Source organism: Passer montanus, unplaced genomic scaffold, assembly GCF_014805655.1.
Source record: "Passer montanus isolate IOZ18808 unplaced genomic scaffold, ASM1480565v1 scaffold50, whole genome shotgun sequence".
NCBI classification, from domain to species: domain Eukaryota; kingdom Metazoa; phylum Chordata; class Aves; order Passeriformes; family Passeridae; genus Passer; species Passer montanus.
In genome coordinates this window covers 968,915-987,471 of record NW_024369930.1, presented here as the reverse complement: position 1 = coordinate 987,471, position 18,557 = coordinate 968,915, and the positions used below count along the sequence as shown (strand labels likewise).

The 18,557-nt window shown below is 38.1% G+C and overlaps 1 protein-coding gene across 4 annotated transcripts in view; it reads right to left on the bottom strand.

The window, feature by feature from the left end:
- The window catches only part of SEMA3D (semaphorin 3D), a 132,001-nt gene that overhangs the window by 33,510 nt on the left and 79,934 nt on the right, over positions 1-18,557 (bottom strand). For all 4 annotated transcript variants that reach the window (XM_039723764.1, XM_039723765.1, XM_039723763.1 and 1 more), the window contains exons 8-11: positions 15,472-15,614; positions 3,043-3,157; positions 2,534-2,603; positions 659-803 (exon numbers count right to left, since the gene is read on the bottom strand). In XM_039723764.1, coding sequence (XP_039579698.1) covers positions 659-803; positions 2,534-2,603; positions 3,043-3,157; positions 15,472-15,614 — 473 coding nt within the window. The remainder of the gene's footprint in view (positions 1-658; positions 804-2,533; positions 2,604-3,042; positions 3,158-15,471; positions 15,615-18,557) is intronic.

The window sequence follows — 18,557 nt, the reverse complement described above, 5'->3', positions numbered from 1 at the left end:
TAATACTGTGACAAAAGTGGGAAAATAAAACTTTAATGAGTTTTTCAAAGTTTTTCTTCCTTATTTCAGCCTGTTACAGCTGAAGTCTAAGAGATTAGGCTTTAAAGTATTTCCAGATACCAAATTTCTCTTTTCTTCCTGTCACTTACTTTTTATCACATAAAATGTCCAGCAGTTAGCTCCCTATTTTACTTCAAAACACAACACATGCACAAATACACACAACAGAATCAATGACAGTATCTCAATGATTTTAACAGACATGAAGATAATAGAAATACAAATAAAAAACCTCATGATAACTTAGCACTATATAAAGAAATGTCTCTGGCTTTTTATGAAGGATTGATGCCTTAGATGAGATCCCAACAGACAGAACTATAGCTGTACAGTGGGAGACCACAATATGAGAGACAATCAGGAAATAGTCTGGACACAATGTTATCTCAGAGACATGGAAAAATGTATATTTATATACTTAGAGTGTAGGTAGAAGTCTGACCTATCAACAGAAGGGGAAGAGTTGAGAGGATAATTTGAAACATCCTGAGCGGAAAATATAAATTACCAGCCTGGGAAGGGGTGTGAAGCATGATTGCTTTTGAGTAAAATAGAGTCTCTTAATTACACAGAGGTGTGTAATTAAGGAGAGACTTACTGTGCCAGGCCTGGGGTAGGGGATGCGGCCCTCGTACTGCACCCAGCGGTGATCCGCGCTCTCCTTGTGCGCGTAGGGGCCGTTGAACACGGCCCTGATCTCGGCCATGCTGTACACACACACTGCAGAACCCTTGAACACCGAGCTGGAAGGGAAGAGGCAAACATGAGCAGGCTGCAAACACTCCTGGGACCTCAGCCAGGGAGTCAGGGATGGGGCTGGGATCAATCCCACACCTGCTGCTGAACATCAACCTGCACAGGTCTGCTAACTACAGATATTTAATGTCACTGTTGTTGATGCCTTGAGAGGCTACCTGGAACAGAGGCCAGACAGTGTTAAAGGAATAAAGTAGGGATTTATTAAAAGGCCTTTATAGGATACACCTTGGGCAGTGCAAGAGCCCAGCTGGGGCTCTACCCAAGACGGACCCAAGATGGATGACCGGTCATGAGTTTTCACATTTTTATAAGTTTTGGTACATTTACATATTGGAGTTAATTGCCCAGTTACAGCTTCAGCTTATGAAGTCTCATCCTCACAGATTGCTCTCCTCAATTCCCTGCTCTTTATACTTTTTGGGCCTGAAGCTGCAACACTGCCGTTGGTTCTTGGGCTGGAAAATGATTCTTTTGTACAACTAAACTGTGAAGAGAACCTGTTAACACTTTATATGAAGTTCAGAGTTATATATTAAAGCAGTACAGAATCTAGAAAATATGAAAGCTAGAACTTAAGGCATCACTGTTAGTTTTAAGCTTTGCTTGGTTGAAACCTGGTTTGGCCTTTGGGACTACTTGAGAGAGTGTCTTTTTTTTCTAGTGGCTGACAGTTTCCAACCACCATTTACTAGCTTTATTTTTACTAGCTATTTTAATTAGAATTTTATCCAGTGAAGGACATTCATTTACAGTGTGTTCACATCTGGAAGCACATAAATTAGTGATATAGGTGAGGTCCCTGAGAATTAAAAGTTGCATTGGAAAGATCAAAAAAACAACATACAAAAATAAACACATTTAATTTTCATGCATTTTCCCTTTTTTAAATGCATTTGTCTAAAAATTCTAAAACCTTTCAGTCTTCCAGAGTACACCATGCCATGCTGCTGAGTAGCATGTACTTTAGTTCCTTCACAAACTATTTCATTTGTTGTGCAATATTTACTTCAGTTTTAAGTATTTTCTGTGGTTATATATTCTAGAGAGCTATGTGGTAACTGCTTCTGAATTAAGGAATGTCTTGGCAATCCCTTATCATACTCCTACTTGTCAGCATTTGGCTAGCAATTATTTACACTTAATTCAAAGGTTGTGGAGACAAAAGAAAAAAAATTTAATTTTCTTTCTGACTTTTTATAGAGAGCACCTCACAATTGATCTGAAAGGTCATTAATTAATTAGTGCAACCCCCTAAGATGAAGTTGGGTTATCCTTTCATTAACTCTGAACTATAAAATCACTTAACTATCAGTTTATAGAGTAATTTTGATACTAAGAAATAGCAGATGTCAAAGTGTTGCTTACAGAAATGAGGCATCACAACAATAATTTGCCTAAAATTTTAACTGTTGGTTGCTCAATAGAGAAATTCACAAATGCAGCTGGATGAGATTGAAGTAATCTAGTTTGCTTTTGATTGTTACATTTATATTACTTTTTGCAATCACTCTCAAAAGTTAGATACACAAAGGTTTAGGGACATGATTTATTATTTCCAGTTCTGAAAATTATTGTACTCAGTGACTACAGCCCTAATTCAAGCAGTTCCTAACAGCTCTCAGGAATCAGGATCTGAGAATACACAAAAGTATAAAAGTTCTTTGTAAGATCTTCATCATTTCTTTTTAGAGGCAAACATGATCCCAACACATACCTTGTTGTAGTGAAGACTCCATACACAAGAGGGTTCCTCTCATCTCTTGTAGAAAGTAAGAATATATCTTCTGCAATGAGAAAAATATGTTTGGGGATTTGAATTTCTTTAGTTAAACATCCATTGCCTATTTCTACATTAACCATCTGTAACTAGGAAATCCGTAAAAATATAACCAGGTTTTATTTTTGTTGGAATTTTAATTTCTGCCATGTGAATTTGTAGCAATACTCTGAAATGTGTTCATTTGCAGATAGTGTGGGTTTTATACCAAATCAGATTTTTACTTTCCAGCTTTTGGAGGGAAAGGGAAAAACAATGTAATTCTGATCAGATCAGTATTATAATCAGGGACTTCTGATCCAAGTCAGAGGTATTATCAGCATGGTTTGGAAGAGGAGTAAAATCAAAACAAGACACAGTGCTTCTATAAACCAGAGGGAAAAAAAGTCCAACAAAAGCAGGTATCACTAACGTCAAAATAAACCATTAAAAATAAATCAACTTACGCAGCTCATCAAAATGTGTGTCTGCCCCTTCAGGACCAGGTATGGAACACACAAGCCTGGCTTTCAGAAAAGTTGTCCACTTGTTTATTAGGCTTCTTTGGCCTCCCATATCATTCTAAGAAAAATAAAATAAAATTCTTGAATATTAAAAAAGTAAGGGCTCTAACACACGACAGCACAGTATGGACTGTGCATCTTCTGTCTGATTCCACAGTTTGCTTTAACCACAACAACATAAAAATCTTTTTTTTTTTATTTTCTTTTTCCTAAAACAGGGTAGGAGTGCCTCTTTCTAAGCAGTTTCTGTAGTTACTTATCAGCTCAGAGAGGGGGCAATTCAAATTTTCTAATTATACCCAAAACTGATTGTGAAGTTCCTTCACCAGCTTTTTAATTGGAATATCCATATCACATGATTTCTTGCTCTCTGTGAGACTAATTTTTATAACCAGTTGTTCTTCAAAATTCTTTACAAACCACATACTAGAACAGAACGTTTCTGATAGATTTTGCAAAAGAAAAAGGAAAACTATTTATCAGCAGCTCACAATGCAAATACTGCACTGTTGTTTTTTTTTTTTTTGTGTACACATCAGCAGCTCACAATGCAAATACTGCACTGTTGGGTTTTTTTTTGTGTACATAGTACAGAGAAAAATGCATTCCAGGCAAAACCAGTCATATTATTCTAATAATAATTGTTACAGAAATATCAGTCTGTACTCCTGCAACAGGGATTTTTTTTATGTATTTTACTATGGATTTCCAAAACATAAGCAGGCTTGCCCAAATTTCCTTTAGCCACTGGAGAAAGAAAGAAAATATATAAAGGGTCACTTGAAATTGGAATTACCTTTCTGAAGGCTAAGTGACCTTCTACTGACTTGGATCAGCAGAGGTGTATGGATAGTAGATTTTAGAAGATTTAAATTTTAAGAAGCCAAATTAGGAGTTTGCACATGTTCTTCCATGGACTACATGAAAGACCCTGCTGGTTCCAAGCAGCAGAACGATTTAGCCCCAGAGCTCTTTATCCTAAAAACGGTATGGACAATGATATACCAGCAGGAACCAAGAATTGAAACACTTAAAGAAATGTTGTTATCAGCAGTAGTCTCCCAGCTGTAGGTTCTGAATGATGCCAGGAAGGTGCCTACTCCCCTCAGTTATAAACTCTGAAGCTCAGGGGATCTGTGCTGTAAGTTTAAGGACCGCAAATTTAGCCATAAATATTCAGCCCCTTCAGATTCATTAGGAGAAATCACTTTCTTGTTAATTCACTTTGCAATCTGAAGGCACAGAACCAGACAGAGAAGGAAACACTGGGTGGTGGGAATTACATGTCATCACCACAGATTGCATTTGGCCCTTCAGGGCTGTATTGTACATACTACAGGCATTCAGAAAGATAGTTTTAAGTGCTGAAATCACTTCACGAGGAGTAACACTTCTCTGGTAATGCACTCTAACTGCTTTTCCTTTTCATGTACCTGCTACTTTCAAATAGATTAGCTCAGTTGGAAATGATTCCTGTTAATGTATGGCCTTTGGAACTCCTGCTCTTACAAGAATTGCTGCCTCCTCTCTTGATTTCCTGAGGTTCTGCCAAGCCTGAAGCTTTGCATCTACCCAACAGATTTATTACAAAGGTGTCAAAATTAGCAGCCTGAAGCCAATAGCAAAAAAACCCTCTGCATGTGTGTGTTCTGTTCAAAGGCAGAGCAAACAGACTTTGTGGTGCAGCTGAAACCAAACAACTACAAAGATGCAACAAAGAATGTTAAAAAGCAAAGAGTGTTAAGCTTTTCCTTCCTCTGGCAATTCAGATTAGCTAAGCAAATCTCACATTGCAGGGCTCCCACTTTGATTTCTGGTGGATGCAGTGCAGCATCACAGGAGATGAGGTATCTCTTACTACCTGACTAAAATCTGGGAACAGGAAGAAAGTGTGGAGCAAGTGATGAGGCTTGAATAGAAGAAGAACCCTTGTCTAGTTCCTACTCCTGTCACTGCAGCATTCAGCTTCTGCAAGAGATGGGAAGATATGTACTTGTGTTTTACCAGCCTTAAGCTGTGATCCACCATGGCATTTTCACGAATGCTTATTTTAAATGTATCAGTAGTTCCACTGAGTTGCTAGAGAGCAGTGTGAACCAAACACTGTGCTCAAGGAAGCAATCTTAACAACTGCTATATGCATTGGTTCCACTGAGTTGCCAGAGAGCAGTGTGAACCAAACACTGTGCTCAAAGGAAGCAATCTTAACAACTGCTACGTGCATTAAAGTATAAAATATATGGATTTAAGATGTATCCACATTTGCCTGCTCTCAAGCCAGGACATGATGTTAATCATGTTATTTGAATTTAAGAGACATTAGAAAAGACATTCACTAGGTGTGTTTTACATATGCAAAAGCTGTCAAAGTAACACTGTACACTTTATAATGGAGCAAAGGGGATTCAGTGATCAGTCAGCATTGCAAGAGCTACCATGTCCTTCTGAAGCCAGAGAGTGACAAATTTATGGTGCAGAGAGACTGAAAAGACCTTTCACTGAATTAGACAGTTGCACATATAATATGCTGACATATCCTTCAACATGCTTCTTCCTACTGCCACGGCTGAGTGAAATAAAAAGCACATTTTACTAGGATGATATTTTTGCTTGTGGTTTTGGGGGATTTTTTTGATCAGTAGCCATATAGTACTCAATTCTATATGTCATCTCTGTTTGTGTCTTTCCTTTCCTATAACATGCCTAGGATTCACTGAGATTGACTGAGAAAGTGCAGGAACTGACAAAGGCCATGATTTTATCTATATAGAGAATTAGTTCAGCTCAAACTAAGGAGGTTCAGAAGCTATAAACAGTCTAGGTATGTCTTTGCAAGTCTCAAGTAATATTTATCTTACTAAGCTCTGTAAATGTCTATTTTTTTAAGAAAGGGCACTCCTTCCTCCCTCATACTATTTTTTGGTGCATATTAGGTCAGTCTTTCACCCATCTTGAGGCTTCAGGTACTGGACACGATGCAGTTGTTCTCCTTTCCTTCAGACCATGCTGATGTGTACTCACACACTTTGCATTCTATCTGCCCACTCTGGTGGAGATTCCTTGGACCCTCATCATTCCTGATCACTGGCCTCTGAGAGACTGCACAAAGGAAATACTGACCCAAGTTATTTTTGAGACTGGGCTGCTACAGAAAAAAGACAATCTCTTTTGCCAAACAGATTATTTAATAGTAGCAGTCTGGAATGAATCATTGATGTGCTCAAATGCTGCGAGCTGGCTGTAGAACAGGACATAAACACAGGAGGATGTACAGGCTGGGAAGTCAGTGGATTACAAAAAAGGCACGGAAGAGTGAAATTCGCCGAAGCCAAGTCCAGTTAGTGCACAGGTGGACAGAAGTAAGCATTAAACACATATTCATAGACTCCTAAGAAGCCCATTCAGCTGACTTATACCAAGCAAAGGTTTGCCTCCAGCCTGTTTAAGTAATTGACTGAATGTACTGAAATGATTTTTGACAAGAGATATGGCCTGAATACAAAGAACACTAAATATTTCAGGGAGACTGGACATGGAGACAAGATAAATTTAAGTGCTGAGAGAAGGGGAAGGCAGCTTGAACAAGCCTTTCATTCCAAAAATATGGCTAATCTTTTAACAGCCAACCAGCTTTGAGTATCTGAAATCTTATCTCCCAAAATATCACTTCTAAGCACACCGGATTAGCTGTGTTTACTATAAACTTTGTTACTGGACAGATGAAGGCACTTAGGGACTGCATATTTCATTTTGAATATAAATAAAGCTTTAATTAGCACTTACTGCTTTGTAATCTCACAAGCTGTAACAAATACCAACACTTCTGCCTGAAATACCTTCTTTTTAACAGAAAGAAGTCCTGTAAAATCATGGTTACTTGGGCTTGCCTGAGTTAGAAATGTAGATAATTGCCAACTAGAAGGGGGGCTCTTCAATCTGTCACCTGTTTAGGAAATACTACCCCAATATATCACAAAAATTTTTAACTACAAATTACTTAGATAAATGGGGAAGTAATCCAATAGAACTTTAATAAATCAGGCAGACTCTTATTTACAGAAATCTTAAAATTTCATCCTTTTTCATTGAGCTGATTGCAGAAAACAATTTGTTGGAGTGAGAAATCAGGTTTCTACCAAATTAGATTGAGAATTCAAATATCAGATGTCCCACTTCCATGACATTCAGGAAGACTGCTGTTTAAATGGCACAGTGTAAATTTTGTGAAGTAATTTAAGGTCATGTCATACACCTCTTTTGGGAGTCTTCCATGGAAATTTTCTGATCTGAAATTTATGTGCAATTAAACAAAACAATGGGTTTTTCAAGCCATCTAGCTAAAGATAAGTTCACATGAGAATAAAAGCCATCAGAAAAGATATTGCTGTATGATCAAGTGATTTAAAAATCAACTTATATTAAAGACTTTCTGTCGTATTTATTTCCTATTCTGTTGTGTCTTGTATGCTATATAAATACAGCTTCATTAAAATGAACAAATGTTAGTCTTGGAATCCAGTAGGCAGGAAAACAGATGGCAACAAAACTAAAGAACATCTGCATCTTTGGGGATTTAAATCTCTTATTTGCTTGTAAGTAACAGTGACAAATTGAACATTAGAACAAAAAGTGCAGTTATCTGAAAAATCAGTCTACATCAAAGATGTCAAACACTGTGATTCATAAAACTTTAAAGACAGTAATTATCCTGAACAGCCTCTAAAAGGAAAAAAAAAAAAGGAAGAAAAAAGAAGAAAGACAATGAGTGGAATTTCTAGAAGCAGGTTATTAATTACAGCCAGTGGCAAGATGTGCAAAAGGACTACCCAAAGAGAATTCCTGGCCTGAATAAAAGGAAATGCTGGAGAACAGAGAGGAAAAGTGCTGAAACTGCAAAAGGCCCTGGAGCCTTTCTCTTATTGAAGCTTAACTATGTGACAAAGCTACCAAAAACAAATGGCATCCCCTGAAGCAAAGCCTTATATTATGGAGGAAAAAACCTCCAACCTTGTAGCTGACTTATAAATGGACAAACAGCCAACAGTCTCCTTTCAACTTCTGTCTTCAGGTTCACAGTTCTTTCTATAATTATTTTGTTTCACTTTACATATTCTGTCCCCACTCAACTCTGATAGGTACCAACCTAACACAGGAAAGTTAAATTTGCTCTTTCAAGAATTCAGGTGCAAAATTTCTTGACCAAACCATAAGAATGTAGATGAAGATTCCTCCTGTGATTTCATCAGGCTAAGGGTGAAAACATCAAGCTACACACAAAGTGTGACTCGAGAGAGAATAAAAGCACACTTGCAATATAAGTAAGGGAAAGAAAGCACATGAGACTTCAGAACTTTGACTGCTCTCCTATAGATACACTAAGTAAACTTGGGGAAGTTACTTCTCCTCTGTGTCTGCAGTTCCCATCTGACAGTGAGGTGGGGACTGTTTAGTTCCTGCTCCTCAATCAGGCTTGTTTTTATTTCATTGAGAAAATACATGGAGCAAGCATAACTGTTTGGTTCATCATGGAAAATGTTGATTTTTATTTTGGAAAATATTTAAACATCACACCCAGAAGCTTCTAGCAAATTATCTTTGGATGGGATCCAGACTGGAAAATCTAACTACACATCAAAGACAAATTCTGGGCTGTTACTAAACATACCATGAAAAAATCCCCAAAATCCAGAAACTAACAGGCTCAGGTAAAGACAAAGATGGCTTGAGACAAATAAAAGAATAAAACTAAGTACCATTTTACCTTAAGGCCATGCAGCAATCCTGCTCAGATTATCTCCAGCAGGCATGCTAGTATTAAGAATATTCCCCTAAACTGTCCAAATGCTGCCACAAATTAAATGTATTCTACTATATCCACCACTAGGCTGTTCAATCTAACTTCAATTGGAAACTGAAGTTAGCAAAGTCTTATGGCTGAAGAAATAAAATATGTTATGGGAGTCTCAGGAAAATCTACTTAAAAATTTGATTACAAATTGTACATGGCTTATTCCAGTGTTTGACTTGCCTTTACCTGTCTCTCATCTAAATTTTCATATATGCAGAACATAAATTATATTATATACATGCATGAGAAATATATAAAGACAGAGAACAAAATCTTCAGGTTATGAAAGGCAGCATTCTTGATAATGAGGGCAAGTCAAGTAATTAGATGGATCATGCAATTAATATCAAACAGGAAATTAGAATTTTTATGATTTTAACAGATTGACAGCACTGTGAAACTGGAGCAGTATGAGACCCAGCACTGGGATAAACTGGCTTCTCTATGAACAAATAAGCTTGAATTTGCCATTCAGAACTTCACATTCTTACATCAGAATGACTGCATTTCATGTTCCAGAGACTCATTAGGGCAGAGCTCCCTTTATAGTCAGTGGAAAATATGTCCTTCAGAGAGTGATTTAGGTTGAGATGGAAGGAGTCTTCCTCCAAAAACTCCAAACACTGGTTGTCTGCCTTTAGTGAAGGAAGGGAATGCCTGATAATTAGTTTTCTCACTTGGCTATGTACAAGTGCCTGAAGTCACTTGCATGAGATATTGTGACCACAGCATTGACAACCACAGGCTGAGAGCTGGGAAGGATATGAGATCAAAGAACACAGGAAGGTCATCATCTTAGAGAGTCCTTTAGAATCTGGAATCCTGAAACATCTGTATTTACAACACTGTACTCAATCAACAATAGCAAAACTGCAAACCTTGGTACATTTTTGTCATAAATGTACTGAGAGGGAAAAAAAAGACAGGAAGATAATTCAATCATGTGAGGAAACTTCAAAATCAGAAAGTCATTATTTGTACTCTTACAGATATTTGAACATCTGAGCCAAACCACTCACAAGTCAGAGACTTTGGATTAGCCATAGGAGCTTCAATTAACTCTAGAGCCTTCCACTTCTGAGCCAAGGTGTGTTGGCAGTGTCTTATGCAATGTCTCTCTGGCAACTAGGATGGCTTCCAAAGTTTGCTTCAGAGGTTGTGCAGCTGCATTTCCATAGTTCAGTTCTTAAAGATCTATCTTGACACTGCAACTTCTTTCTCACTTTCCCTGAGGCTCAGTAAAATTCAGTCACACCTCTTTACATATAAGCATATCTTACATATTTTTGCCTCATCTGTAAATCATGATTTCCCCTTTCAAAACACCAATTATTGAAACACACCCATGAGAGACAGAAATTTACGAAACTTCCTATACTTATATAACCCTTGCCAACAAGGAAACTTGGACCAAAAAACCTGACAAATCCTGATGTTATATCTCTTAATCCATCACAGTTAGAAGGAGATACTCTATGGAACTGGACAATCTCCAACACATCAGCCCTTAAAAATGAAATCATCATGATGAGCATCTGCTTTTCTACATAATTTGAAAACTTTCAAATGGCACATAATGTGCAAATATCAAATCTGGAAGTCCAAGAGGAGTTGGTTGCCAAAGGACTCACGGCTGCAAGACACTCAGTGGGCAAATGAGAGCCAAGATTGTTCAAGGGATGACGTTTTCAGAGAGTCCTTAATCATTATTATGGAGAAATCAAGAAAAAAAAACTATTTCCCATGGCTGGAGTTGTGGGCAGGCAACTGCAAGACACTCAGTGGGCAAATGAGAGCCAAGGTTGTTCAAGGGATGACGTTTTCAGAGAGTTCTTAATCATTATTATTGAGAAATCAAGAAAAAAAAAAATATTTCCCATGGCTGGAGTTGTGGACAGGCAGTATTATGGTGACAAAGGAGGTATGTAAGCATGTAACACACAGGAAGTTAAATCTCGTCTGGAATGAGTTGCCTCCAGAACTGGAAGCAGGATAGCTGCACGAGCATGGCTCTGAGCCCAGATTAATTAGCCCTGCTGAGAACATGTGAACATGGCTCTTTGGCTTCCGGGACCCGGCTAGTGCGGCTGAACGGGAAAGCAGGACACTGCCAGGACAGCTCCAAGCGCTTTGGAGAGAGATCAGTTATCTACACAATACAGAAATACCAATAATGACAATGGGCCAGTTATCCCTAGTCACAGTAAAGGCATGGCTAGACTATTTCCAGGGCAAGAAAAACACCTCTTAACTTCTACACATGAGCAGCCCTGTGGCAAAGCCCACGGAGACTCTGGACTTGGAGCCACAGGAACAGCTCCCTCCTGCCATCCTGGGAATACAAATTGCTCTAAGCACCAGACAGGAGGCAAGGTCACAGCCTTGAACTCTGCTGATGTTCATGTCTTTGGAAATAAATTACATTACCCAAAGGTGGAATGCAGGGTGTGTCCAGGGCTCTCGACTCAAGAGCTCTTAAAATGATTACATTCCAGTGTGCTTAGAAAGTACAGTTTAACCAAGAGGGCTGTGCCTAATTGCAGTATTCTTTTCCCCAGGTACAGCTTGGTATATATAGGGGTGGAACGGCATTAAAAAAAAAAGAGAAAAAAGGGAAAAAAAAGGAAAAGAAAAAGACAAAGAGCTCACTTGTTCCCACTAGAACAAAGGCTGCTTCTGGATACCAAACACTTTGGGAAATATGGGAAAACATCAGGGGCTGAAGTCTGATTACTTGGCAGTTGAGGTCTCGGAAACCAGCCTCTAAGACTGCAAGCTTTAACTTTTGCAATACATCACCAAAACCATTAAAGAGAAGCCTGTAACACAGCAAATGCAAACCACTGTAATAATAAACAGGATTTTCATACTGCAGCAGAGAGACTACTGCTTTTGGCTAATTTCCACTTCATTCCAATAGGATGAGGTTGTAACTATGAAAAGATGTGTTTCTATATAGATAACAAACAAACAAAAGCTCCAACAACTTTCCTCCCTCTTCAAAACTTTTTCTGTGACTCTTCTACAATAGATTTTTATTTCTCCCTTTATTTGAGTGGGGAAAATAGGAGGGAAAACTGTCCCTTTATTTGAGTGGGGAAAATAGGAGGGAAAACTGTCTCTTTTCTAGGGCTGTACTTGTACATATACAACGTGTCAACAAAATAGAATTATAATTCTGCCACCATTTAGAGGTGAATATGTACAAAAATGAAGCTGACTTGCTACTGGACTGCATAGGGCATAGTATATGGATGCTGAATTTTTTTTTTTTTTTCAAAATCTTCCCCAATGTGTAATGACTGTGTCCTGTCTTCATCTGATGCAAAGTGGTTCAGCGTTGTGGGCTTGAAGACAGTGTAGCTGTAAAAGCTTATGCCTGTGTTTCTAGAAGTAGGAATAAGTGGATCCATGCTCTTAAAAAGTTAAGGTTTGTGTGATCAATTAATATACATATGTCTAACTGCATGCATTTTAAAAAATAAATAAATTTTTCTGGCTGAAATAGTGATTTTTCTTTTTGGTTACGGCCTTACATGAAAAGAACACCAATAACCCCAAACATTCCAATTTATCAAAGTATGAACGCAACAGAAGTAGGATCAGGTATTGCAGATAGGGCAAAGATACTTTTTCTGCCTTGCTCAAACCAAAAACAGGAAATGCCATTTGCCATGATAAATGACACAACTGGTTCTGAGAGTGACTGTTGACAGCAGCTCCTCCCCAGGGCCATGACACCCCCAGTGACAGAGAAAAGATGATGTGAAGGCGAGTGAGGCTGTGCGGGGCTGCAGCGGCTGCGCTCTTGCAGCACAGGCTGCAGGGCACTGGGTGCAGATGCTCTGCTGAACAGGACAAGTGACAGCTGCTGGACGCTGGGCAAAGAGCTGCCAGCGAGAGCACTGCAGTCTTCTGGGTCTGAAAGTAGCTGTGAAAGGGGAATACTTTGCAGAGATCTTCCCTAAGGGAGGGGATCACTGAGAGACCATATTGTTGAACCCTTGAAAATTAGCCAAAGAATAGGCTGCATTGACTAAGCTTCTTACTAAAAACAAAGCCTATTCCAATTTCAGCATGTGTTTCTGGCATTAATGGACAAGAGCCCTAAGGCATAACGAGGTAGAGAGCAATCAAGTTCTACTAGAAAAAAACTGTGTTTACACCACGCAAACTACTTCAGAAGCTGCTGAGCTCCTCCCAAATACTGTTATTCTCTTTGACAGGGAAAGAAGGCAAAGGCTTAACTTTGTGCAGCACAGATCACATTAATGAGACAGTGCAATTACAAATTATTGTTATCAATTGTTGCAATCAAAGGCATTGTTCCCATGTCAGAGACAATTAAGCACAGCAGATGTTTCATGTCACAGCACAGATCCAAAATATCTCAGTCCCTGAACAGACAAGTCTATTTGCCTATTTAATTTATATCAAATAGCCATAATAATTCTATTTTCATTATAATAATTAGCAATATATTTTTTGAATTTGTAGGTAATTAAGACAAATATAAAAAAGCAGGAGTCTGGATTATCAAAAGAATTCTGCAACCATTGGGAAGTGCTCAGTAAATAAAGAAGACAGTGTAGAACTATTAATAATAATCACCTTGCTTATCAGTTTTCATTGTTTTGGTTTGACTACTAAAAATAAAATTCATGACATTTTTCCCGTTAACATGATTACTCTACAAATTCATTCTCATTTGAGGTATGATTATACACAGTCATTAGGATTTCCTTACAATACATTTGCTTTTATTATGATAGCTTATCTCCCTTTTTCTCTAGGTAAAGGATGCTGGTTTTCTCTAGCCAATATATCTTAGTTTACTATACTCTCTCATATGCCTTGGCTTGAAAATGTTGTCTATCAATTTCTCCTAATGCATTAAGTGCTCTCTCATAATCAGCAAATGCTATGTCTAGCAGCAAATCATAAATGTTTGCATTTCCATTCTGTCATTAATCACTCTGCTGCGAAATACCCAACTAAAGATTATCCATTCTTTTGTCTGGCTAAAAACCTACTAGAGAACTGATTTATGAATGAATGTTTTGTTATCTTAACACTTTAGGTCAAGGACAGAAGTGTGAAATGGCTGTGGCCACTGAAATCTCAGTTGGAGCTGGGAGTCTGTTGGACTGCAGAGCAGCTGCAGATCTACACAACCATACACTTGCCCACTCTTTGTTTCCAGTGTGTGTCCATAGCTGAATGAGTGCTCTTCTCCCACACACATCTTATTGCAAATCACAAACACTTTTATTCATGTACTAATTTTCACTTTTCTCAAGAAACTGCCAGCGTAGTCACACTACTCAGAAATTGAAAGTCAGTTAAAACTTCTGAACAAAATCATAGAAATGTACCTATTTGTGTGACTTCTGTAGTGCTGCTTATCTCTAATTTATCACAAGATAAACATTTGATGAAAGCTTATGTTTACTATTTTACTAATATGAAAGCAGCTTTCAAGTTCCATTTTCCTGATTTTTACCAGTGATTCCTGAGGACCCAAGGACAGGATGGGAGCACTTCTACTAAGTGCTTCTGTTACTACAGAATAGAGGGACAGAATGTCCTAGGGGACAAGGGACTGGACAGTGTATTTGACAAAGAAGTCTACAAACCCTTCTGCCACTGTGGGTAGAGACCTCAGTGAAAACATCAGGCTGCTAAACAGCTGCTACACTGACTGCTGTCTTCATGTGCAGGAATGATGTTTTTCTTCTCATCTTTTGAGGAGGCTTCTGCCCTGGACAGAGATGCTTCTCCAAGAAGACTGAAGCTCATGAAAGCCTGTGCCTGTATATACCACTGAGGCACAAATCTTTCATAAAGAGCAAACCCAAGCAGAATGAGGGAGAAAGTGAAGGAGTAATCATTCAAAGGAGGTCAGGGCACCAGCCAAATTAACTTTTTACACTGCAGGAGACCTGGGGTCTCGTTCCTCCTGCTCAATGGGTCAAGGATTGCTCTTCTTCCAAAGGGAGGAAACCTCTAGGCAGATGTGGGTGTATCTCAGAAACTGCGTATTTCCTTAGCCTCCCCTCACCCCAGCGGGTTATCAGGAATGTGCAGAAACAAATGACTGACCCCAGCTCTCAGCAATGCCCAGGAATGGTGTACAGAGCCATGCTGAAGGAATGGGTTTGTATGTCCATACATCAATGGGAACTTTCCACAAAACTCCAAATACCTTGCCACTGTGTACACTTTGGCTCATCCACCCTCACTGGAAGCTCATGAAACAACACATAACATTGTTTGCACTGAAGGGCAGAACTTTACTGTTTGGACACAGAATTATAATTTATAAACCTATTAGAGTTTTAAAAGGGGTGCATGGTCAATATCAAGTATATTTTTTGCCAAGTAAATTTCAGATGGCATTAGTAATTGATATTCAGAAAAATTACTACAGTGGCTCATTGTGTATCAAAGAGGAAAACATGTTTCTCACAGAAATAAACCACACCACACTTGCTTAATTTTTATCAAAAAGATAGATTCCTCACCTTACAAACTCTCCCAACTCTGGAAAGGATTGTCTTGTCAGATGTGCCACTATCTTGTGATATTTCTCGAAAAAAGAAGTATATTTTGTCATCATCTGGATTATAAGTATCTGGGATAGGAAAAGTTCCAATGAATTTCGCTCCTGGAAATTAAAAACAAAAAGGGGATTCAAAATCTGAAGAAAAGACTTAGTACTTGCTGTTAAACTCTGCATTTATGTTACATCTTTCAGTGAAATAAAAATATTATGTAGATATGTAGCAGTGAGTTTTCTACTAACTCCAAGTGAAAAGCACCATGGAGTCTGAAGTATTTACTCTTAGGCTGATGTTTTTGTGTGTAGAATTTACTAACACTTGCAAAAGTATGCAGCACTGGTTATCATTCTCTGTTTGGAAACAGAGTAACTCTCAGTACAAAGTATTGCCTAAACAAATCTACCTTACTGCTTTTGCCACCAAAATGAAGCAAAGTAGATTTTCTGAAATCACCTGGTAGAATTTAAATTAATTTAATTACTCATGGCAGCAGTTATGAATACAGAAATATACTACAGTTTACTAGAGATAGCTTGCAAAAGAATGTTTCCCACACATCTGTGCTACAGCAGTCTTACTGACTATATTTACCAAATCTGTGTTTTTAACATTTTTTTTTTCAGAGTTGGAATTAAATGTGTGAGATGGTCTTTTTTGTTTGGATTTAGATGTTTATTAGCTCTTATTTATATTATAGTCTCATAAGCTGTGAGTTCTGTAGTACTTCATTTTAACAACCTAAAATATGGAGCCATATCTCTCTCTCTATGAGGCTTTTTAAGGATAAACTATTTAATTAAGAAATTATATTTAAATTATTTTCACTTTTAGCTCGATAACTAACTACTTGTAGTTTGTAATGTGGACTTTTTTATTTCATTATACAATATCACCCAAACCAAGGAAGAAGAAGGTGAAGAAGGATTAGCTTCTGCTTTAAAACTTCTATCTTGTTTTATATATATTGCTATTTCTAAAGTTTTAAATTCTAAGTTTTTTACTGTGTGATATTACACACTTCTATTCAAACGCTACACTAACAATGTTACTTTTATAATTTAATTTTGGAAATTTTCTCTACTGCCTGAGAGGGTAGAGAAAATTTCTCAGGGGTAAGTGTTTGTCAGCAACAGAAAGTCTAAAATTCTCAGTAACCAGGGTTCCAACACAAATCCAACACAGTCCCAAGCTGGGATTCCCCAGTTAGCACAGCAAACTCCAAAACTGGTTGGCCAGTCTTAAGGATGCAGTTCCCTGTGCTGGAAAACAGATTGGCTATATCAATGTAATGGTTTGTTTGGGTTATTTTAATCTGCTTTTTGCAAAAAATGCCTTGCTGTGGCATACTGGGCCATTACATTACTCCTGGCTCCTCCAAGGCAAGCGTGGGTGTCTGCCTGCATCTTGCAGGCATGCTTACTGGGCCAAGATGTTCCTCTGTGCTCCCAAGCTCCCTCATCCATGGCCTCCAATCCTGCTCTACCTGCTCACTAGCTGAGGTACAGTTTTGAGTTTTGTTTCCAGTGTTGGCTGGGCCATTACATTACTCCTGGCTCCTCCAAGGCAAGCGTGGGTGTCTGCCTGCATCTTGCAGGCATGCTTACTGGGCCAAGATGTTCCTCACTGCTCCCAAGCTCCCTCATCCATGGCCTCCAATCCTGCTCTACCTGCTCACTAGTTGAGGGCTTTTGTTTCCAGTGTTGAGGTTTCTTGTTTGTTTTCCTTTTAATTTTGCACAAAAATCAGAAATTGAAGCAATTTCAGGGTCCATGACTGCAGCAGAAGAACCAACAGCCCTGCCTTGCACAAGTGAACCAGCTACCTGGGGCTGTAATTTTTAAGACATTTCCCAGTGTGCTGCAATAGATGAGCTCTTCTCAGGGCACTTGGATCAATGGCGTTTTTCTTTAAACAGAAGTGGCTATACAAATACAGTGCAAAGAGACCCTTGACTCTAAAATACATTCTTTCAGGAATAAAATACACAGTCTTTGTCCCCCAGTATCAGGTAGGCTGCAGTAGAAAGCAATAAGGAGGGTGGTGTAAGAATGCAGAGCAAACAGAGCACACTGTTTATATGGGGGAATACTATTATCAGCTTTCAATATATCTTCATGCCTTTGTCCTTTTCATAATGATTGTTACTTTATATTAGCCTTGAGGAATTTTCACCATGAACTCCACAGTACGCATAGAAGAAAAAGAGAGTCCTTGATTCAAAAGTTTGCAGTCTGAGACAAAGGGTCTGAGACAAAATGGGATGTGTTTAAGTGCTCAGTGTGCACCTTTATGACAGAAGAGTAAATTTATGGGTGAAAATAGCCACAGTGCTGCTGCCATTTTAAACCTTTCTGACACTAGAGAATGGTGTCAGCAGAAAAAATGAAATGATGCAGACATCAAGATCTATAAATTTAAGTCAGGATTTCAAAATGAGCTTGAGGAAAATATTCCATTACCCCTCAGGGCCTGTAAGGCTACTTTGAAGATTAGATCTCTAAGCATGAATAAATACATAAATATGCTTCTAGTATGGTTTCTTAAATATGTGGTTAGCAAAATAGCCATTTAAGAGGAAACCTGTGAGATTCTTCTATACCATGTTTTTGAAAGTCACATCCTTTTTTTTTCTTAATCCACATTCACAGAACAAAACACTGAATGTATGGGGGGTTGAAGATTAAACTTCATTGCTTTCCTTGGCAAGCCAAATGAAAAAATATATGTCTCAATACCAACTCCTGGAACAGATTTAGAAGAATCTATAACAAATTAAAGGAACACCAATATTTAACAATTTTAAATCACAACTAAAAACACTGAAGTTGAAAGTTAAATTTGAACAGAAATACATTTTAAAAGATATGAGGATGAATTGAAAATAATTAAATAGAAGAGATTATGCTCTCAAAAGCACATAATGTTCTGTAATTGAGATCTTTGTCTCATCTTTTCTAGCCCATCTATCCAACGTATAAAAGTGCATTTAAACTAACTGTGAATTAGGCTTTTGGATTCTTTTCATGGGTGAAAAAACGAATTATGAT